Genomic DNA, 23,517 nt, shown 5'->3' with positions numbered 1-23,517 from the left:
TTCAGCTTGCAGCGTGGAGCTCGGTTTGTTTTCTTTTCTTTATCACCGCCTCTTGTTGCCATCTGCCTATCAGTGTCTCATCTCTTCATCGGTTTTTTCACACTGTTTCTCAAACAGGAAGGCGTATAACCTCCTAACCCAGTAAATTCTCTGTAGGCGTTAAAATAGCTGTTACAATATATTCTGTCTGCAGCAGAGCGCACGTTTGTAAAACAGCAGTTTTTAATGCTGAAGGGAATTATTGAGGAAAAAAAATGCGAAGAACTGGAGTGTCACAGTTAAAAAAATATTTATTGAAATTGTATAAAAATAGTTTCTAACATAATTTACAATTCTAATTTGAGTGATGATAAAAAAAAAAAAAAAACCCAAAACAATCCAAGCTGCAATCATGCAGCCAGAAAACCAATCTGTCTCTCACACACACATTCACACACACCAAACATTCAGACAACAGCGTAACAACACCGGTTACCATCAGTAGACGTTTTTACATACATTAACATGGAAGTGCTTTTGCGATTATTTACATTTTATTTACATGACATACACAAACATACATACACGTCTGCTCTTTCAGAATTTCAAGCCATAAATATGGTCAAACAGGCAAAAAAATAAAAAAAATAAAAATCCATCTTTGCTTTTCTCTTAAATAATGCGTGGGCCCTTCAGTGACTGTGGAATGACATATAAACAGCCGATATTCTCTCATAAATAAATAAATAAATCCTGCGACAAACAGCTCATTGTGTGTGACAGAGGAGCCACAGCAATAATAAATATATTTCTTATTTACAATTCTTGTCCCCACTTCATTTTAAGACCTGTGTGAGGCACTGTTTAGAGATAAAATAAAATTTAAAAAAAGAGCAGAGGATGTTGTATCTCGGTATGAAAGTTTGCATTGTTGTGTGCATTCAGGTGAATGTCTGTAAGCGCTCGCCTAAGCCTTGTGTTTGTATACAGTACAAAACTAAGAGGTGGAAGCAGAGGTTGTAGAGTAGAGGATAACAATGAAGTAAAGAGTGAGGTAAGTCCAGTGTTAGTCTTGCTAATGACTTGTTTGCACAGGTTGCCGCCGGAGCTATGAGGTTTGTTGTCTGGTTGCTATTGGAGTAGTAGTAGTGGCCATAGCAGTGGTTGTAAATGACACAGGCTTTACTGATCTAGGCCCATGAGAGGAAAAACAAACAGCAACAAACAATATAAAGCCTTGTACAGACTGAGGAACAAAAAAGGTTGTTGCCTTTTCTTGCTTCCTCAAATTCAAGTATTTTCAGGTTCCCCACAACAATCTCACAGAAGGCACTTCTTCAAAACAAACAAACAAAAATCAAACTCTTTTCTCCCCCTCGCCGGCACCTCTGCTCTTCCTCTCTTTGTTTAGAAAAAGAGGATGAGGAGCAGAGTATGGTACAGCGAGAGGTTACATAACTCTGTCCACTTGCTGTTCAGCAGGACCACCAGCACATGTGCTCTCTTTTCCCAGCGCAGGCGTCCATGCATGCAAAGCACGGCCTCCTGCAGACTGATAAACACCCGTCACCTTGACCAGAGTCCAGTGAGGGCGATGTCGTGACTCTGAGGTGAATCTACGGCTGGGGAAAATCAAGTAGCCGGGGGCGGAGAAGGGGTCTGGTCAGCAGGGTGAAGCCACAGGATGATGGGTCTGTGATTGCCTCTGTGTGTAGTCCTTTACACCATGCCATGGCATGCATGTGTGTGTGACCGCCCTTCTCCTGCTTTGCTTCAAGTCTGTTACGTAAGTCTTTTGTAATAGACTCTGTGGGTCGGTGCAGTCCAGTTCAGATGTGTTGGCCTCCATCATCGGGCCACGGCCACAGGGATGGGTGTGAAGGTGGTGGACTCGTGACTGATGCTGTGCAGCCGGATCTCTGCGGGCGATTTCTCTGTCTGCACTGTGGATGGCACCACAGAGGAGGGCGTGCTCTGCATCCATGAGTGGTTGATGATGTCCTCAAAGGATGGACGGTCAGCCGGTCTCAGAGACAGACACCACTTGATCAGCTGCTGGCATTCTGAGGGAGAACGAGGACATCCGGTTATTCCAGGTAACAACATTAAGGGAGGAAGTATACACTGTAAGGCATGATGGGAAGTGTAAATATACCTGCTGAGACTCTTCTCCGGAAGAGAACTTGGCCCTTTATGATCTCCTCATCGTGTTCAAATGGGATGTCTCCACACACCATGTCATACAGCAGGACACCCAGGGACCACACAGTGGCAGACCGTCCATGATAGCGATGGTATTTGATCCACTCTGGTGGACTGTACACTCTTGTGCCTGTTAGAAATAATAATTAAAAAAAGACACACCTTGAATTAAACTGTACAAATATTACATTGAAGTGCTGATTCAAATTCTTATTTAAATATGAATAAACTGCATTTGTCTTGTCAGTTTGAAATGAAAATGTTGCAAAAGGGGTTAAATGATAATCAGCTGAGCCTTGATCCAGCTCAGGTGCCATGCAGCATGACTGGCAGTGTTTGTGTGTGGTGAGAAGCGCGTGAGTGGGTGGGGGGGAAGCAGACATGTGACTTTGTTTACAAACTTTGAGTTGTAAAAATACCACTTCCCTCCAGTAGGGGGCAACAAATCTGAGCCAATGCTGCTTATGAAAATGATGTGCCAGTAAATGACGGGGATGGCTCAACCTGGGAATTTCTGCTATGAGTCTTATGACCACGCAAGCTGTCCCTTATTTGCCTAACACCTAATGCTTTAGATATTAAACTGCAAAAACAGGTACATAAAAACAAAAAAAAAAGATGGAAACTCACCATCAAAGTCTGTATAAATGGTGTCTTTCAGCAGGGCTCCGGAGCCAAAGTCGATGAGCTTCATCTCCCCGGTGCGGAGGTCGATGAGGATGTTCTCGTCCTTGATGTCCCGGTGCACCACGCCGCAGCTGTGGCAGTGCCGCACGGCCTCCAGCACCTGGCGGAAAAAGCTCCGCGCCAGCTCCTCCGGTAAGGCACCTTTTTCGGTGATGAAGTCGAACAGATCTTTGACGTTTTCAGGTCTCTCCATGACGATAATGAAGCTGTCCGGCCGCTCAAACCAGTCCAGCATCTTGATGACGCCGCGGAAGCCCGTCCCGACTTTCTTTAAGAGGACGATCTCCATGGGAACCCGGTGGCCGCTGGGCTGCAGACATAACATATTCATCATTAGTCGCTGTGTACGTCAAAAATAAAACATTACAAGTCGGCATGTTACTTTTTTAATGATCAATTAAAGGAGTTTTTATCAAATAATAATACATAAACACATTTAATTTATAAAACAGTCGTATAAAACGTTTCTTACCAGCTCTCCCCACTCGGAGACTCTGTCCTTGGCTACATGTTTGACAGCAACCTGCCATTGCAAAGAAAAGAGCGCGTAAGAAAACGTACAAAAAACAAAACAAAAGATAAACAGCAAATGGTTTGAATTCAGACACCCTTAATGGTAAATGAAAAATGTACTAACCGGAGCTCCGTCGGATATTCTTGTACCGGAGTAGACGGTGCCGAAGCCGCCGCTTCCCAGCACGGCGCCGACCTGGTAAAGCTTCTCAAATGGCTCCTTCTCCTTTGCTGTAAGAAATGCAAAATACTACCGGTGAATACCATGAGATGTTTTAAAATAATAATCAACCAGAGAGAGTGAATTGTTTCCAGTTGTACAGTGTGTGCCGGAGCCACGTTGAGTGGACTGGCTGCAGCCCCGTCCTCCATGACAACACAGCGCAAAAAAAAAAAAAAAAAAAAGGGCGTCTAACCTTGTTGAACTTGATGCTGCATTTTCGCCGGCATATCTACGGCGGAGATGTGGGCCAGAGAATTCAGCTTGGACAGCAGCATCCCCCTTTTTTTTTATGAAATCCACAGCAGGTTGGCGAAGTCTGTTCCCGGTGAAACAAAATTTAATCCGACAGCAGCACGACTCCCCCGTATCTCGGGCAGGGCTGTAAGTCCACGTTGCAGGAACAAATAATGCGACAGGGTTCCTTTCATCCAGAGAGAAGACAATCCTCTTGTGGTTCAGTACAATAAAGCCATAAAAACCCGGCGAGATAAAAAGTGAGTTATCGCAAAATAACTAACACGAAACACGGTCGTTCTCCGTAATATTTGTAAACAGACGAGTAAAACTGAGCTATTTACTGAGAACTGACCAATGCCTCAGACACCGGCTCCTGGAAACAAGGAGCGGGGTGTAGGACTGTTATAAAGCAGTAGTAAGAGGGCGTCACGACGTGTCGACGTCAGCTGTCCCCGCCTCTTTCCGTTCTCTGCTCCAATAGCAACGCAGATAGCGATTCCAAACTCACGTCAATCACAGCATGAAAATAAAGACAACCTTATAACCGGCCGGGCCAGACAGACATGGCGGGAATCAAAACGCGCCAAAAAGGGGTAGACTAAAGCATAATTATTTATTCAATGTTGGAGGGAAAAGCAAATCCCAAGCCATATGTCTATGCTCACCCCCTCACTATTCGCGGGAAAACAACAAAAAATGTGAATATATTATTATTATTTTTCAAGAAAAAAAATAACTAAAACTGGAAATAGCTGAATAATATCAGCCCCCCTGTAAAACAATGATAATAATTTTAAATATTATCATTATTAAATATCTGCTGCACAGTTTAGTGCTTATATTTCCACATGTTGCGTCCTCATCTGACCAAAGACAACACAACAAAACAGCACGTTGCTGTAAAAGCTGAAATCAAGCTTGAGACATATAATTTTGCACAAAGAAACATCCACAACCAGAGCAGTTCATCAGTCTGAATTCCCCCTATTCTCCTGCTCCGTCATTTAGCTGATTATTTTCGCATTGAACACACTAGTTTATTGGCTGCAGTGAAGTCCAGGATTGTGGCTTTATTTGACAATGCCTCTCAACTGGCTGCGCATCAAAGCGGCGCTGGGGGAGAAGAGGCGCATTCCTCTCATTCTTTCAAATTGGGTGGCCGCGTTTGCAGCCGTTCACAGGATGTGGGAAACTAGAGATAAAAAGACTTCCATTTACCCCCCCTCCTTCCCTCCCTCCACCAACCTCCTCACTCTTCCCTCCCCCTCTTCTCTCCTCTCTCCTCCTCCTCTCTCCGCCCTCCTTTTCCCGCTCATGTTATTGTCTGAATGGCATGCTCTTTCTCTCCCTCCCCATCCCCTGCTTAAGTCAGCTATGTATTCCTTTCCAAATGTCATGGTATGTTGTAAACTAACATAATGCTGATTTATTGTAGCCTATTTAATAAATAAAGTTGAAGCATTTTTAGTTTTGAGCAATAAAAAAGGGGAGGGGTTTAATAAGATATCTTTGTTGGAAAGAGTTTCTTATTTCCAATTCTAAATATAATGATTCATTTTTGTTTTTCTTTATTTATATACATGAATGTTGGCCACCATGCACATGGTGCAAGCTTTGTGGCACCATTTTGGGTCATGTTATACATTCCTCCCCAAATAAAGAAAAAAAAAGTTGCAGTAGTTTTTGCAAGATTTGTAGGTCACATGGTTGTCTGGAATGCAAAACTGCAGAAAGGACTGTTCCTGCTTGTGTTGGGGTGCCTTGGGGCGAATTCCTTTGCTATTTCTTAAGCGTTTAAATTGACAGCAATATGCAAATCTGGGTGTTGCACAACATAACCTTTAAATGTACAAGTCACTGCCCCGTAAGCAAAGTTTATGTTATTTCTTTACACACAGTTGTTTTTGTTATCTCTGCAGCCTTTTGCAGTCCTGTTTATGTTGTTTTAAAATATGTTTTTAAGTTGTGTTTTAGCATATGGAAGGTCTTGATTACTTAAAGGCTCCAAAATTCAGAGTTGCTCTGTCTTTACCAACTTGTACACAGCATGTTGTCCTGAGACAAAAGGCCCCTCGCTGGTCCAGATTTAAATATGGGATGATCTGGAGCTCAGACTCACTAAATCCCTGTCTTTTCTTAATTAACCTCCTAATTTTGGGGCTTAGCTTGATTTTCCTTATGCATGATATTCATCTGTTCTTGTCCCGCCCTTTCTGACGCTGTAGTTTGTCTTGAGTGAATGTAAATGTTGCATTTCTTTTCTAGAGTGTTTACTAGTATTTATGGCAAGAATTTATTCATTTTTTTGCAGTTTTTAATAATTTTTAAAATGTTTTTCTTTCTTGTTTTATTTTTATTCTGATCTATCCTATATCTGTTGTGATAAGTGAGGAGATGTTGATGTAAGGCAGCAACAAACCCGAAATAACACAGTTGAATTGACTTTGAGTTTCCGTCCATGTTGTCACAGCCACACCTCCATTTCTGGTTTGGTTCCAACTTTGCAACAGCATTTAGGATTTTCTTTTTAACAATTTGTACTCTAACAATATGTAATGTCCATTATGGGTTTGATTAAATATTGTTCAATTTAAATTATTTTGAATTATGGCACTTAGTGCTTCCTGGCTGTGGTATAGACTCCAGCCCCCCCCCCCCCCCCCCCCCCCCCAGAGATAGCAAAAAAAGGATGGAAAATCATGACTGTATCAAATAGAGATGGAGGGTGGGGGTTGGCGGGGGGTGCTTGGATGTCATGTGTAAAGGACATATTAGTATGTTTTTAAATTAACACGTGGCATGTAAAGGCTTTATTTTAATGTGCAGTTTTTTTTGTTTGTTTTTTTATTATGTAAAGCAATCTATTACTGGTTGCATGAAACGTGCTTTATAAATAAAGTTTGATTTGAGTTTGAATCAACAGTGGAAAATGTGAATCAATTTAAAATACGAGCATTATTTAAATCATTAAGGACTTTGCAGTCTTCTCAGTCCAGACAGGGCTGAGTGCTGAGTTCATGTTTAGTCAGGGGTACTAGAGAGGTGTGTGAAAATGGAGAGGGCCTCAGCAATGAGAGTGACGTTAAAATGCCACCAGTGAGCCCATCTTTTTGTAGGTTGAAGATATGCCTGCCTGCATTATCAGCAGGGCTCAAATGACTTCCATCCAGCCCCATCTGTCAGAAGGACATATTATTAGTCTTGGGCCAGCTGCTCACACCAATATCTGGAAGTCTCAGTTTCTCCCTGAGGGAGAGTGGCAGGTTCCTACAGTGTAGCACAACATCCCACTTTTTACATTTACAAAGCAGTTCAGTGGAAGCTCATGCAGCCGTAGATGCAGTCAGCGCAAATATTTTCGATTATTTTTAATCAACGCCAGACCTCCCCTGTGCATTGACATTTAAGAGTTTACATAAGAGAAGACAACACCATGGTTAAAGATATGGCCTACATCACAATAACCTTTACTTCTGCAAATTACTTCCTTTTTCTAGAGAATCTGAAACCACGTCCAGAGGAAAGTTTCATAACACTAAAGTAATTTCTTTGTGAAGATCATCCAAACTTATCTATCACCTAGAATTCACTAGTTTTTTTTTTTTTTTGGGACATTTTTAATTTAGAATAATTTTTCTTTATATAAAACTTGAAATTGTACAATGTTGATGAATCCATGTGTTACATTTTTATTTTATTGTGTGGTTTTGAGTTGCAATGTCTTTTGCATGCTGTTTGCTTAGAAATGACATAATCTGAAGCCCAGGCTTTTTCATGTTTTAATGCACAATGTAGAGAAACATCCCTTTCACAAAACTGTAAACACACCTTTGCTGAATGCTGCCTACACTTTATCTTCCTAAAGTAGCACGTGTTCCTCCTAATCTTGAGACTGTAAGTTAGTTTCTATCTTTTGCAATGTTGCATCCCTATTGACATTGCAAAGTGAAGTATCTCATAAATGCCCTTATCTCTCTAACCTTTTTGCACACCCTTGACTTGGTACTCCACCCTCAACCTTCAGGTGTAAATTATGATACATCCATGTAATACATTAACTGAGCACACATTGTCCATGGACGATACCATTCACTCTCCCTCCCACTTGGTCTGTCATTCCCTCTTTTCTGTCTTACTCGATTGGGGTAAAAGGTCCTGCCACATCTCTGCACTTAAAGCACTTCATTTGTCCGTCAGTCATGATGACTAACCAATCACCTCTTCAGCTGTCGCTGCAGATCCCACCTGCTGCCACTGTGAAATGGACAGGAAAAACCATTATGGGTGTGGAACAGACTAATTTTAGCTTGTTTGATGAGATGCAAAGGGAATAAAAAGAGACATATGTTTAATTTGCACTTTATAACAAAATATTAGGACAGAAAGTCACGTCAATTTGTCTTCATGCAAATATTCTGCACAGGCATCACTGTCCGAGAAGCGTGATAACAGCAGCATGTTTGGTGCAGCCTTTTTTTTTTGTCACGCCAGCTTTTCCTTCGACACTTGCATTGATTTGGCGCTTTGACCTTCTTCACTGCTGGCTCAGGGGGCAAAACTTTTCTCCATACAAACAGAACGGTGAGGTGCATTCATGTCACACCAGTCCTGCTTTAAACAGGCTGTCAAAGCTTCTGGTGGCAGCCTGTTTATTCTGGAGATGTGACCAGCAGTTGGGCTGCAGAAATGGTGTGAGGCAAGGTGGCTCATGGTGCTTGTGCGCGCCTTGTCGGTGAATGACAAAGATTACCACATAATTAGAGGAGGGTCGTAAAAATGCCCTGCAGCTCAGCAGGGGTAGCAGCTTTGTCCCCCTTAAAGACAAACAAAGCCTGCCCGTGTCATTTATGTTGATTTGACTGCCAGACAATGAAGTGCACAGGGTCATGGTTTCGTACTGCGTTGGAATTGGCATTTGGGAATTCATTGATGAATACAACAGAGTTCAACTCCGGACTTCCTCTAACTTACTATTCAAGTTGTCACCAAAGATCAGAAACGAGCATTGTGATCTGAAGCTGCCCACTCGGTCACTTCAAGAACACCAGTACTTAAAGTTGCTAAAGCAACGCAACACAACGTGTTAATCTTCAGTCACTAAATTAGCTGCAAACTTTTATTTTTTTTAACCCTCCTGCAAAACTAAAGCATCTGTAAGTGTGAAAGTTTACATGTGTGGCGGGTGAGACAAGAAGCGTCCATTAGGGAGGGCAAATTATTTTGAGAGGTCACTTAAAGGAAGAAGGAATAGCTGTGGGGTCGGCAAACTTCAGTGTGGCCTGACCTCTCCTCAGGTAGCCTCTTACCCCTCCTCTCCTCATGACCTGAGAGGTCTCGACCAGCGGGACCATGAGAAAAAGCCTCCAACAGACATCAAAAGCGGGCCTTTGTGGGAAAACACCACAAAGGGTCTGTAGAGTACCCTAGAGGTCACAGCAGGCCAACTTTCATGTCAGCACAGGCCTGGTTCAGGTCAGAGGTTATTGGCATACCTGTGCAGCGCCACTCAGACTGTTCTTCCAGGAAATTATACCCACTTGTTCCAATTAGGGATTTAGTTACCGAAGAGTCTATATAAGGTTTGTTTATAGCCATTGTTGTGCTTGTTAAAGACGAGTGGGTCTAATCTGTGTGTGAAATAAGGCAGGATGTTTGCAAGGTTACTAAGGGTTACAATAATGGGGCTGTTGTCAGTTTTAGACGAGTCCATGTGGGGGTTTTGATCACTGGATATAACACTTCCTAGTTTATCTCAGGAATTTCTTGTGGATAATGATGCTGTTGACAGAGGAGATTATGTGATATCCTATAAAAGCAAAAACAAAACAAACAAAAAAAAAAATACAGACAGCCTGGCGTACGGACAAAGTTAACAATGATATTCGACGATGACCATGAACGTGCTTTGAACCGACTTACTGAAGTAAGCAGTGAAGTGAATTTATTTATCGCTGAATGCAGCTCATGTTGCTATTCATTAAAGCATATAAGCAGCAATTATCCAATGATAGGGCAGCAAATAGGAAGGAAGCATGGATGGATTATAAAATAACAGGAACCTGAGCACAAACATGTAACCCATCCTGCTTCACAGTAATCCTGCCCAAGGCTGCAACACTTAACTCAAAGAAACACACTCACAAAAACAGTTGTATGAGTTGTGCTCGTTTTTTGTCTCGGTGTATCTTGTACATGATTTTGCTTCACTTTGTCCCAGTTGTGCATATCTTTACTGTTTATCTTGTTTTGTGCTTGCACTTGTTTCGTTTTACCATTTTTTATCTTGCTGGGGTCAGTCTGAATTGATTGTTCTGGGTCTCACTTTTGGAAATTTGCATAATCTTTTCTTCATTTTGGGTTCCATATCGTTTATTTTTAGTCAACATTGGATCAACACTGTAGATATTAGCGGGCTGTTTTGTTTTTATTATTTATCTCTGTGGTAGCTAAGTGATGGCTTGGTGACCTGTTCAGGATGCACCCAGCCTGTCATGGAGTTAGCCTGAACAGGATTAACCAGGCATAGAAGACAGATAGATGGATGTTTCTGAAGGCATATTCACAATGGTGCTGTTTGGGACACTTTAGAGGTGCATTCACATCAGGATAGTCCGCAAGACTCGGTCCGATTGGGGACTCAGTTCAATTGTAGGGGGGTGTATCTATTTAGGCCAAGATCGAGTTTATGCTGTACTTTGGTCAAACATCCCAGACCTTAACAATAATATATTCCCATTCCCACCAAAGGTGACGCTGCAGTGGTATTTAACAAAAGAGAGGATAAGACCCACGTGAAGAAGAAAACTCTGTTGCAAGTTAAACATATAGCATGAAACTATCACTGCTTTGGGTTTTTTATGTTGCTTTATGCAAGTAAACTGCAGAAATACACTACAATAATGGATTCAGTATGAACAACAGACGAGGCAGAGGACTCTTAACACTATCGTCATGTATTTACCCACAATGCATTACTACGTCTAATGCAGGAAGTGACTTTTTTTTTGCAGTCCGCTTCCCGTATTTGATCCACTTGAAATGAGCCGAGACCTGCATTTGTAGGCGGACTGAGTCCGCTTCTTTGTCCAAATCAGAATTTGTTTGGCGCATTCACATTTCCCCAAACGAAGCGGACTTTCAGAGCAAACAGACTCAGGTTTAAATCAAAAAGGCTGATGTGACTGTGTCCTAAAAGAACCCTGGCCTGCTCCCATGGATAATAAGCTTAGTTTGGAGTTGTATAAGTGCTCTCCTGCTGCTTATGGATAGATTCTAATAAAAACTGCACTAGGTTTCAACATCAAAGTAAAAAAAAAAAAAAAAAAAAAAAAAAAAAGTGACACAAAACTGCATACATTCATTGTTGCGCCATTGTTTATTTGCAGTGACTGAGATGTTTTTATTCTAAGACAATCTATTTATTGATCTGCTTTCTTCTTGATCAGTAGGAGTTTTTGGAATTTCACTCAGACTGATAGGTTATTGTAATTCCATGTTGTTCTCCAGGTGGGTTTTTCCACTTGGGTAAAGTGTAGTCCAAATGCAAACCAACCCAATGAAAGATGCAAAATTTCAAGACATACCCTGTCCAATCAACCCAAGTCTCCCAGACTATCCTGGTGTAAATGCCTCCTTGGTTTTGGCCACTTTGTCTAATTTAGGTATTTTAAATCCCCTTACATGTGTTTAATGTCTCATTTTTACATTTTTTGGAGGTATTTTGTCTCAAACTTTGGTTACTTTGGAATCCTGTCCATGTTTTATACCCGTTTAATCCAATTAAAAGTTATGGGTACTTGGAGCCAATCCCATCTACTGTCAGGTGCAAAATATGGTCCGTCCTGGATGAGCCAACAGAGACAAATCAAATTATGCTCACAGTTGATTCTTGTAGACTGGGGAAAACATGCAAACTTCACATAGAAAGAACTGGAGCAGAGATTTTGACTGAAAACCACCAAGCAGTGGGGTGACAGAGATAATTAGAGATGCATGGTAAATTAGTATCTCATTTAAAATGAAATCCAATGGGAAAGTGTGTCCAAACTTTTGACTGGTAGTGTATATATTTACTTAGGTCTGTTTCTGGGTAATGGGGTATATTTTTAGGGTAAGGCAATAAGTCACCAGACTCCCCTGTGGAAATCTCTCAATGAGAGGACAGTCTGTCAAGCTGAAACAAAATGGCAATTACAAGAAAGTGGCCAAATAGTATGTTAGCAAGCACCAATAAAAGCTGAAACGCAACCTATAATTAGCTAATGGGCCGTTTTTATGGAACAAAGAGGCATTTCCAGCAAAAGAAAAGAACTCCTCCTCTGTTTTGCAAATGTGTTTGCAGTACCACACTTAACATTCTTATTTTGAAAGAGATGAGTTCAAATGATAAAAGCAATGCATGCACTCTGCATTTACATGACTTTACAGAAAAGTCTTTTTCCAACCAAAATCAGAATTTTAAAATATGTGTGAACATGTGATTTCAGACTGGTTTGTACTAAATCAGATGTTTCAAAAGTTGGACCAACACACACATATCCTTGGATAGAGAACGTCAAGTTAATGTTTATTTATTGCATTATTGTTTCCTCTGGGTCTGTCTACTGTATGAATGGACCCTGAAGAATGAGTTATATGCTAAAACTACCATCAGCTGCTGAAAAGTACATCTCACTTCAGGATAAACCAATACTACATTATTTCAAATAGAGTACAGGTACTTACATTTGAGTACATTTGAGTATTAAGTAATAATATTAGTACAAATAAATTCTGTTCCCATTCTCTGGTAAAGAGAGTGGACATGAATGTCACATGCGACGACCAAGAGGTTCATTTTTTGATTTATCAAAAGGCTTATCCTCATAGCATTTTATAAGGTCAGAATCTTACTAAATATTTATTTATTTACAAAACTGCTTAATCCAATTCCGGGTCGTGGGGAAGCTGGAGCCTATCCCAGCTGGCTTTGGGCGAAAGGCAGGGTACACCCTGGACAGCTCACCAGTCCAATGCAGGGCCACACACTCTTACTAAATAATGAAGAGAAATCAAGTTTTTGATGGACTATGTACACAGCTGTGAGAAGGCAACTTTATGCCGAAAATCCTCTTCTGTCTGCAAGATAATGCCAAACTGGGATTTTTAAAATAGATTCTGTAATAACTTTGTTTCTGGACACCCAATTATAAAAATCCTAAATTTGAAGCTTAAAAAATGATTAGGAACTTCATTAATCAGACAGATGAATTGTCTTTTTGGTGGATTTAGTTTTGGCTGCACAGAGGCGTAATGATTAGTACTGTGCCCTTACAGTAAGAAGGTTGCTGATTCAAGCCTCAGCTGAGGGAGGTTTCATACAGTGGGCTTTCTGTGTGGAGTTTGCATGTTCTCTCAGGGTACTCCAGCTTCCTCTTACCGTACAAAGACATGCATGTTAGGTTGATCAGCTACTGAGTGGGAGTGTTTGTCTCTCTGTGTTGGCCCTGTGATGTACTGGTGCCTCTTCCTCAATGATTGCTGGGATAGCAGCATCCCTGAGTTGGACTAAGTGGTTCGGAAAATGGATGGATGGGTTAATTCCACGTATTCCTTTTGCAAGAACACATTCGTTGGATGGCCCTGGTATTGGTTCCTGTAGTATTGGGACACATTCATGAATACTAAGTAGGAGTATGCGCACATAGCATGAGACAATACTGATATCATTATCGCTTCATTTCTAATTTATTATCCATAAAACCAAATGTTAAACAGGAAGTGTACACTGGATGTAATAAACAAATAAATATACACATTTGAACTAGAGTGTGTGAAAACCTAAAAATTTGCTTTCAAGGATGCAAATCAGGAACGCATTTGTCTCTCCCATGTCAGCATGCGCAACGTGACAGATCTACAAATTTTCTAGATATTCAATGGAACTCAACCTCATGTAAATATGCAGCACTAGATGTGTTTATGTGACGTGACTTGTCTTGGATACCGTCTAAATTGTTGAGTTGTTTTTGTCTCTGACAGAAAGGGTCAGGCCGAAAAAGTGCCCAGCACTAACAAGCTGAACAACACATATCAGCATTTGTTGCAGCTAAATATTTTTAAAAAATAATTCCCCTTTCATGCCTCATGCTGGGATCAAGGACAAGAGTCCGTTTGAGTGACCCGCTCGATTTAAAGCTGCAACTAAACTCGACTGTGCATGTAAATATTTTGGACATACACTTTCCTCCTCCCAGTTAAATTAGCTGCTAGCTAGTAATGGCGAACCCATGTTTTTGACATTAATAGCTTACAGTTCAAACTCTGTGAATCATTGAAAATGTCATGCATGTTATGCTGAAACCAAATGTTTGGCATGTAGCTGCAGATACTTTGTGGCTCAGCCTGATCTTCTGTTTCTGATGACTGAACCAAAACCAGGATGATTCATGTTTGCTAATTCGCAGAACCAACTTGGTTTTTAACCACACCAAAACACCAGTCTTAGCACCACCCATCCAGTGGTGTAATGCTGTTTGAGTCAGAGGAGTGGGTGTACTGGGAGGGGAGGGGGGTATGAGGCCATGCACTTCTGTGAGGAATGTGCTGAACCAGGAAGAAGTCTGCTCGTGTCACCTTCCCACGGAGGGTAAGGAGGGAGAGGGGCAGTGAAGGGGGGGTAGCTGTTGTTTAGCATGGGGCTGTACACATTTATCCACGTGGGAAACAGACAGTGGTGACATATTAAACTGGCGTCACACAAACAAACAAGCCAGTGTCACAGTTAAAGAATGCTGGTGGTGGGATCATTTCAAACTTCCCACAGAGGGAGAACAGGGAGTTTCTCCCTTGGCCTTCCTTTACGTTTGGCAATCAGCTGTTTCGTTTTGATTTTGAGCGATGTGAACAGGCCTGCTGTAAACGTGAGAAACGCCATACGAAGCAGGTTACACTGATGTAAACTAATAATAGGTCTCTCCTAAATGCTTGGTGGAGCTTCGGAACACCAGAAAAATCCCCAAGAGTGTGGCAAAGTTACAGACCGTCCCGTCTTTTCTTTCCATTTAAAGGTTTCTTTGCTGCTCTGTTTTGTTTCTGCTTCTAGTTTCAGTCCTCTTCCAACTCCCCCCTCCTCCTCCCTTTCACTGTTTACAGTCGATTTGCATTGTGGTGGAGAGAGTGGGGTAGGCAGTTTTTGTTGTTATCGCGATGGCAGAGGGGTTTTCCCACCAGCTTCTCTTCTTGTCCGGTTGAATCAAAACACCTCTGTGTTGGTGCCGGTGATGTCATGGCCCAGAAACTGCTCAAAGCCGTTTCCCTGGGAAACCCCGTATCAGGAAATCCAGACAAACTTAGTCTCAGCTCGATTGTTATAGCAGTGCAGCTCGGAAGAAATTGAGGTTTCTGATTAAGTTCCCATCTGCAGCTGGTTGAGATATCCAACTTGAACCCGCTGAACTCACCCACTGTGGGCTCAGCGACTCCTCTGCTATGTCGGCTTTTCTTTTTTTTTTCTTGTTTTACTGAAACTATTGCCGATATTTAAACTGTTGTTTGTCTTGCTGTTTCCTGCATAATGCGAAAACAGCCTAAAACAACGAGCGTTCAGGAAATCCAGCTGTGGATGAGTCATTGTAATAAATATCCCTCCAGCGGAAGGAAAGGTGAACGCAGCATTTTTAACCAGCTGCAGACAATGAAAGATGACAAAAGTAAAACTAAATGACCTGAACCAAAAGTCAGCAGGTGAACTGACTGCAGATGTGGAATGTTTGCTTGTGAAGGTTTCCCCTCAAGATGTTTTTTAGTTTTTTGGGTTTGTCACAGCTCTGTTGTGAACTGGTTTTGGTAACCCCCTCTAGGTGTTGCATGGTGGTGATTCAGGTAGGGATGGACAGACCATATGACATACTGGGCATTTTCATGGTTTAGCTGGCACAGCGTATTTATGGTCTTAATGGTCCATAAAACTCAGAAGATTGGCTGCCCAACTATCACTAGGCCTACTCAAATTTTTAACCCCCACCACATCTCATGGCCTCTGTGGCGAAGTAATAAAAATTTTTTCCTGACCACCAGTCCAGGAACCACGTTATTCTGCAGCCCATTGGTTATTTTCTTAACTGAAACCAGACTGAACCAATCAGATAAACCCATTGGGCTCCATGCCAGTGGAAGTATCAACATGTCAGAAGGGAGTAGAGAAGGTGCAAATCAATCAATCAATAAATAAATAAATAGAAAGAAAAAAGGAAGTAGCAAACAAAAAAAGAGGAGGCATAAAAAAGCTCTGAGATTATAACAAAAAAAACCACCGTTAAATATCAGAAAGTGATTGACAGCTGCAGCAAGATATTTATCAGCATATGTGAATGATCATGATGGATGAAGAAGCTGCAGTAAGCTGCATCGTTTCCACACCACTGAGGTTCTGATCTGAATAAACAGACCCAGTAAGCCCAGTAAGTCTAAGCCATACAAGCCAGTTAGTAGTGAACATGCTAGTTGTTTACAAAGTTATGATGAGGTGATGAAACTGTCAACAGAACAGCTGTTACATTACCAGTTTATTTGCCTCATAATTATTATGAAATCAGCTGATGACGTCAGAGTTTCCAGCAGAACAACTGGTTAACTGGTTATGTTCGCTGGTTAAAAAGACAGATCTGAAATTAACTACTTGTATGTCTTCCTAAACTAAATCATCTTTATTGAAAGAATGTGATTTTTAACCATCATTCATCAATACTAACATTGAGTCAACAGCTTTCTGATTGTCTTTATCAGCCAGTCTATTACTGGTTGTGGGCTGACACTCGGATGCTTTTGGGTTTAACTATGTCAGAGGCACCTTATTTGTTAGCGTTTATGGATATTATATAGAAAGTAAACATTTTTTAAGATTGTTTTTTTTATTTACTCATTTTGTCCACATTATCGCTGTAAAGCCAAACGTATCATGTGATACATCCAGTTTCTGAGACCTTTTATATCACTTTATGGTAGAAATTTAGCTCAAAACCGTATATAACACAATCTGTTGTCTACTGCCCCTTAATGAATACTAGGAAGTAAGATATTTTGACTGAGAACATCATTATAAATGGTAAAATTACACAAAGAGACTATTTTTTCATATTTTGTTAAAATTTCAAATGAAAGCTTCAGATAAAAAATATACTTTTCTCCCCAATTTTTCTTTTGTCGGGCTTTAAAATGTTGCTGGTGGGTGTCTCTGTCACAGAATCCAAAAATCCTGGTCCCGATCTGTCTCTGAGCAAGACTAGCTACCCCAGCTTTAAGCGATCACAAAGATTTATGGTTTGCATGATTATTTCTGGGCCAGTCTGAAATAGAATACCAGTGCTGATTGTTTAGTCCCAGTCCGCCCCTGATCCTGCTCTAGGTCTGTATAGCTCATGACAGCCCCCCTTCTATTGCACCAAATTTGTTGGTTTCAGCAGAAGATTTTTGAAGCAAGCGAAGCAATATTTCTGTCACTAATTGATGTAATAATTTAAATTACTAATTAATTTTGATGGCATTTTTTCAGATCTTATCATGGTCTGGTGATGGGGGTATAAACACAACCCCGTTTTAGTTCCATATTTTATTATAGTTCAGATATGGTAAATAGTCTAGTTTTCACTCACTCCAACCACACTGTGGAAACACACACACTCATGACTGAGATGACCATTAAATGAACCACTGTCACCATTTGTGTATACATGTAGGTGTGTATACATGTATGTATAGTACACATGTGTAAGTGTGTAAACATGTATATATCGTACACACTGATCAACTGCCTTCAACTCTACCTGATTGATGTTTGTTGTCTTTTTCAGTTCTTGTGATATCGTCTTACACCTCAGCATCTAAAAAGCTGCTTGCACCTTGAACATGTTGCTGTTTATGAATATTTAGTTTTTGTCTTGGATTTGATGACATTTTCTGATTCAGATTTTACTGGTTGATTTTAATACATAGAATAAGTACCACCGAGCCAGGCTTTTGTTTTCTTCCATAGTATGTCTTCATTCTTTTCACAAGACAAAACCAAACCAAGAAAAAACTCAGACAAACATACAGTTCAACGTTTCTTATGTTGCTTTTATGATAATTTATTAGAGCATAACGTTTACATTCTTTGTACATCTCTGCATCGTCCATCCTCTGGATCCTCCCTGATACCCATGTTGAGCAGCTCTCACCGTAACTTTGCAGCTGAATTGTTGAATTTTACAATTTAAATCATTAATCTGTTGTAACAATCACATTACAAAAGGCCAAGTTGGTGCTCCTAGAGTTTCATTTAAATGGATGTGTGTGTTGTCTGAATGTGAATGTGGTTGTATTCGGGTGTGGTAGTGTAGCAGTTAGCATGTGGAGTCATCTGGCCATGAAGTTGCTGGAGGGAAGGGCGGCAGCATATTTAAAAAAAACACACATTTTTTCTCCTCTCTGTCCTTTATCTGTGCTCATCACACCCTGTCTACTTGCCATTACATGATGGAACATACATTCCTTCACATTTGATTGTTCCTCTGAGTAAAAAGCCGCCCACTTTAAGGATGCTTGTAAATAAACATTTCTTACTCAGTGTAAGGACTCAGAGGACATGATGTCCACCCCCCTCCCACCCCACCCACTTTCCAACAAACACATCGTCAAAGATTGCAGCATCTGCTGTTCTTTATACATCCTTTTCCTAAAAGACCCAACATTTTCTCTCTCTCAGTCACAGTTCACGGCCTCCAATCAGGGCTCGCGGTGTCCTAATGTCTTTGGTGACACTGAGGTCATTATGGACGAAGACAAAACAGCAAATTGCTGTTGCCGTTCAGTGAATATGTAGGTTTACTGCATGATGGCTACCACATTTGCTACATTTTCATCCCTAATCTCAGTTGCAAAAAACAAATCAAACTAATTTTACCTCTTAACACCTACATTTATTTACAAAAATTTAAATAAATAAGGAATGCAATAAAAACATTGAAATAGAATAAAATACAATTATTATAAAATACAAATATTAAATTAATAAATAGTCATAAACTAAAATGAATTATAAATGCTGACTTAAAATAAATACACAAATAATAGTATAGAAATAAAAAAAAAAAAAAAATTATTAGAGAGGGCTGCATGGTGGCATAGTGGTTAGCACTGTGGCCTCACAGCAAGAAGGTCACTGGTTTGACCCTTGGCTGGGGTGAGGTTTGGACAGTGGCCTTTCTGTGTGGAGTTTGCATGTTCTCCCTGTGTGCGTGGGTTCTCTCCAGGTACTCCAGCTTCCTCCCACCGTCCAAAGACATGCATGTTAGGTTGATTGGGTACTTTAAATTTCCCCCTAGGAGTGAGTGTGAGTGGTTGTTTGTCTCTGTGACTGGCGAGCTGTGTACCCTGCCTTTCTGAGGGAAACTCCAACTTCCCCCCAACCCTGAATTGGATTAAACGGTTTGGAAAATGAATGAATAATTATTAGAGAAAAAAACAAAGTTGAAAAAAAAACAAAACAAAAAGGGCTTGATCCTCTTCATTCTCACTTGCAGCCTTGAAAAGCATGCTATGATAAAAATGCAGTTGCTTATGTTGTGGTGATATTGTTGCCTTAGCAACTCTTTAAGGGCACATTTATATCAACTTTTTGATTCGAATCCTAGTTTTTTTGCTCGGAAAGTCCACTTTGTTTGTGGAAATGCGAATGCGCCAAACTAATTTTGATTCGGACCATTTGGTGTAGCATTGCATTATGGGTAAATAATTTGCAATGATAATAAGAGTCCTCTGTCTTGTCTGTTGTTCATACTGCGTCAATTGTTGCAGTGTATTTCTGCAGTATACTTGCATGAAACAAAATTAAAAACCCAGCAAAGATTTCGTTTCCACGTTGAGCTTGCAAAGCAAGCTTTCTTCTTCACTTGGGTCTCGTCCTTTTGTCTGCTAAATATTGGTGCAGCGCCACCTTTGGTGAGAATGGGGATATGTTATTCTAAGTGCACCGTGAACGCCATTGTGATCGCCACAGATACACCACCCAAAAACTGAGTCCCCAAACAGACCGAGTCTAGCTATCCTGATGTGAATGCACTCTAAGTAAATTTAAGGACTGTTTCAAAGTCACATTTTCATAATTTAGTCTTTTTGGATTAAAACTCTGACGACACTAATTAGTGATGACAACTCTCAGATGAGCTTATTGAAACATGAAGCTAATAATTTCCCTTGACCCTTTAAAGACTCGCTGAAAATGCCCAGGTCATTCCACAATGGGAACTGCTGTAATTTTAATTCTCTAGCATCGAGCAATATTCATTTTACCAGGACGCTATGCTGACCTTTTGTGTGCGTCAGAGTAGATGTTTATTTTGCTCTGTAGATCACTAACGACGCTTTAGACTGTGGATAGAACAAACAAATGCAATGTAGAACCACACTCTTAACAACACACACGGATGTATAACTTTCCTTTTTGTACCCATCACACCCCGCATGGCTGCATGTGCAGGGAATCCTATTATAAACACTGATGTGAGGGAAACGTGGGAGTGGCACGGCCTGGAGTTCCAGCTTTTGTTTACATTCTCCAGTCCTGACGTCATCTGTGAGTGAAGGGCTCGGTGGATCAACAGTGGCCATACGGGAGAGTCATGTTTACCGACCTGGGAAAAGGACTGTGCCTGCAGAGATGCTTGCTGCATCTTCAGCTAACAGGAGTCCGAGAGGAAGGAAACACTGAAGCAGAGAGTGGGAAAGAGAAAAAACAAACAAACAGCAAACTGTAAAGTGGGGAAAACTTTATGAGATTCAAACAAAAGAGAATCAAATGAACAATGCGGTAAAGACAGACACGTCAAGCAGCAAGGCAGTGCTAAACAGATATGGGCCATCCCAGCAGAGCTGTCATTCTAAGTAAAGCCTGTAACCTTAGACACCTGTAGACGTCAAACACTGACATAAGAGACCTTGATTTTGACACTCCAAGATTAGCTAATCACCCTTTACCCTCTTTGGGTCTTTGCGCTTGCCTGTTTGGCCTTTAATATATTTCTGTTCATGTATGAACTCCCATACGGGTCTACGTGTGCACATTTTGCTATTCTGCCTGCTCCATTCCTCCCCCCCTGTTGTCATCTATCACCTCTCCTGAATACTTTCTCAGATAGGAGCCGCCACAGACTGCTGCCACTGCTCAACTCTGGGCTCGCCTTTCTCGCAGCCCTGCAGAAGCAGCTCCATCAGTATTCATGACAAATGGAACATTTATGACTTGGCTGTGAGGCATCCTCAGGGAAGAGTCGAAAGACAGCCCTTACCCTGGTTCTCATGACGGGGACTCAGCTCATGCAACACATGCTGACAGCTGCAGGGCACCCTGAAACATTCCAGTTTACCTTTACCTTCTCGTCAGATGAGTTGTCGCAGATTGCATTGAAACCAGCCGCACCCAAGCGCCCAACATTTCTCCTCTTATAGTTCTCCTGAACTATAGTTTGGTCAGATTCCATAGACTTTAGTGCGCTCTTAGTCATGCGTTGTCATGCCTGTCATTTTAAGCAGCTATCCTGTGCAGGCAGGTGTGAACTCTAGTAACACTGCCAATGGTAATCTGCTTTTGGTTCAACCTGCTTTAACAATTTTGGGCCTTGAGCTGATCACCTGTCATGTCATGCAGCTTCAGTCAGGTGAAGATGAAGATAACTCTCTGACAGATTTGTCACATGAACAGCAATGAATTCCAAAGGTAGTATGCACACAAATATGCAGCCAAACCACATGCATAACTCTATATGTGGATAAGACGAACGATAAAAAAGTACTTGCCAAGCTGGTCACCACATTAGATAGAAGCAAAAGAAATACTCAGGTGTTGTTCTTAAAGGTTGAAAATGGTGTTAAAAAAATCACTGTTCCTGGGGAAAGTCCTTGAAACATGGAAGCCATTCCCTTTTATCGTGGTGTAAGCGCACCAGCTTATGAGATAGTGAAATTAGTGTAGGAGACACTAAAGAAATGTTTCACTGATCCAACAACATCATAACAACTCTAGCATCAGGCTGGAGCCCCTTTAGCCTTCAGAGCTGCATTAATTCTTTATGGCATGAATTCAAAAGGTTGTAAACAGTCCTCAGAGATTTTCTCCATATTGACAATATAGCATTGCACAGCTGCTGCAGATTTATCGGCTACACATCCAAGATGAAAACCTCCCATTTCACCACATCCCAAAGGTGCTTTGTTGGATTGAGACCTGGAGACTGTGGAGGCCGTCGGAGCACAATGCCATGTTTAAGAAGATGGATCAGTTGGAGAAGATTTGATCTTTGTGACATGGTGCCTTGTCGTGCTGGAAGTAGCCATCAGAAGATGCTGCACTGTGGTCTTAGAGCGACATGGACAGCAACAACACTCTCTGATGGTTAAACCATGCTATGTTGGTACCAAGGAGCCCAAAGTGTGTCAAGAAAAAGATCCTCCACACCATCACACCACCAGTAGCCTGAAGCATTGATACAAGGCGGGGTAAATCCAAGCATGCCGTTTCCGCCACATTCTGAACATACCATCTGAATTTAGCAGCCAAAACAGTCTCACTCATCAAACAAGACAACATTTTTCTATCTTATGTTGTCCAGTTTTGCATCCATGTCCATTGTAGCCTCAGTTTCTGTTCTCTGCTGAGGGGAGTGGCACCCGGCGTGGTCTTCTGCTGCTGTAGCTCATCTGCTTAAGGGTTGAAATCAATAAGACATTTTCACCCAGGCGACTGCGGCTCAGTGGAGATTTTCCTTTCTTAAAACCATTTTCTGTAAACCCTAGAGATGGTCGTGCATGACAATCCCAACAGATCAGCAGTTTGTGACATACTCAGTCTGTCTGGCAGCAACAATGTCACTTTAAAAGCTACTTAAATCAACCTTTTTTCATTCTGATGGACTTCTTTAGTTTATCTTTGCTATGTATAAATGACTAAATGCACTGAGTTGGTGCCATGTGTTTATTTCTTACTGTTCAGACTGTTCCACCACCAAAATCCTCATATCTGCAACATGGCAATCAGCTTCACCAGCAGGTGTTCCCATATACAGACTGCAACATTTGTTCAGTTTATTATCCCCTACTTATTTATAATAAATATCAGTCACTCAGTATCACTCAATCACGAGTTAACCTTGATGAAGGCTCGCTCCCAAAACTAGATGTTCTCCAACATGGCCAGAATGATCCTAAAAGGGATTACGTTGTGCAGAACAGTGCGTCCAGGTTTGTTTTTTGAGAGTAATAAAATAGATACAGTGTTTGGTAAGACAGAAGGGAGGATTGAACAGTTTGTTCTGCAGGCATTTTAGGAGTGTTGGATTTAATGGGACATTAAGTTATTTTATGCGAGAAAGCTGAAACTTTGCTTACGGGGTTAACATTTGTTATCATTGCTCGATCAATAGTTACATTCAAACGGAAGGCAAAAGTTGCTCAAAGCAGACAATTTGTCCACATGTGATCTGTATTTGATGGGGTTAGGGTTAGGGTTGGGTCTAAATCCAGTCCATGTGGTTCTAAATTGGATGGATTTTTCAAAAAAATGTTTGTTAATTCAAACATCAACTGAACGGTCATGTCACATTTTATTCATTTGAAGACAATCAGACACAACTCTGCAACAGAATATCATCTCATCATTTTGTCGG

General features: G+C 41.1%; 1 protein-coding gene across 1 annotated transcript; it reads right to left on the bottom strand.

Moving 5' to 3' along the window:
- Positions 1-272: 272 nt before the first annotated feature.
- pim1 (Pim-1 proto-oncogene, serine/threonine kinase) lies at positions 273-4,205 on the bottom strand. Its single transcript, XM_079238864.1, has 6 exons — positions 3,798-4,205; positions 3,506-3,612; positions 3,341-3,391; positions 2,812-3,178; positions 2,135-2,311; positions 273-2,042 (listed from the first exon to the last, which is right to left on the bottom strand). The coding sequence occupies exons 1-6, from the start codon at positions 3,877-3,879 to the stop codon at positions 1,828-1,830; spliced, it is 999 nt and encodes a 332-aa protein (XP_079094990.1). The 5' UTR covers positions 3,880-4,205; the 3' UTR covers positions 273-1,827.
- Positions 4,206-23,517: the final 19,312 nt, after the last annotated feature.

This window comes from Telmatherina bonti, assembly GCF_933228915.1.
Source record: "Telmatherina bonti genome assembly, chromosome: 4".
Classification (NCBI taxonomy): domain Eukaryota; kingdom Metazoa; phylum Chordata; class Actinopteri; order Atheriniformes; family Telmatherinidae; genus Telmatherina; species Telmatherina bonti.
The sequence above is the reverse complement of the archived record's forward strand: the minus strand, read 5'-3'. Positions and strand labels throughout refer to the sequence as shown.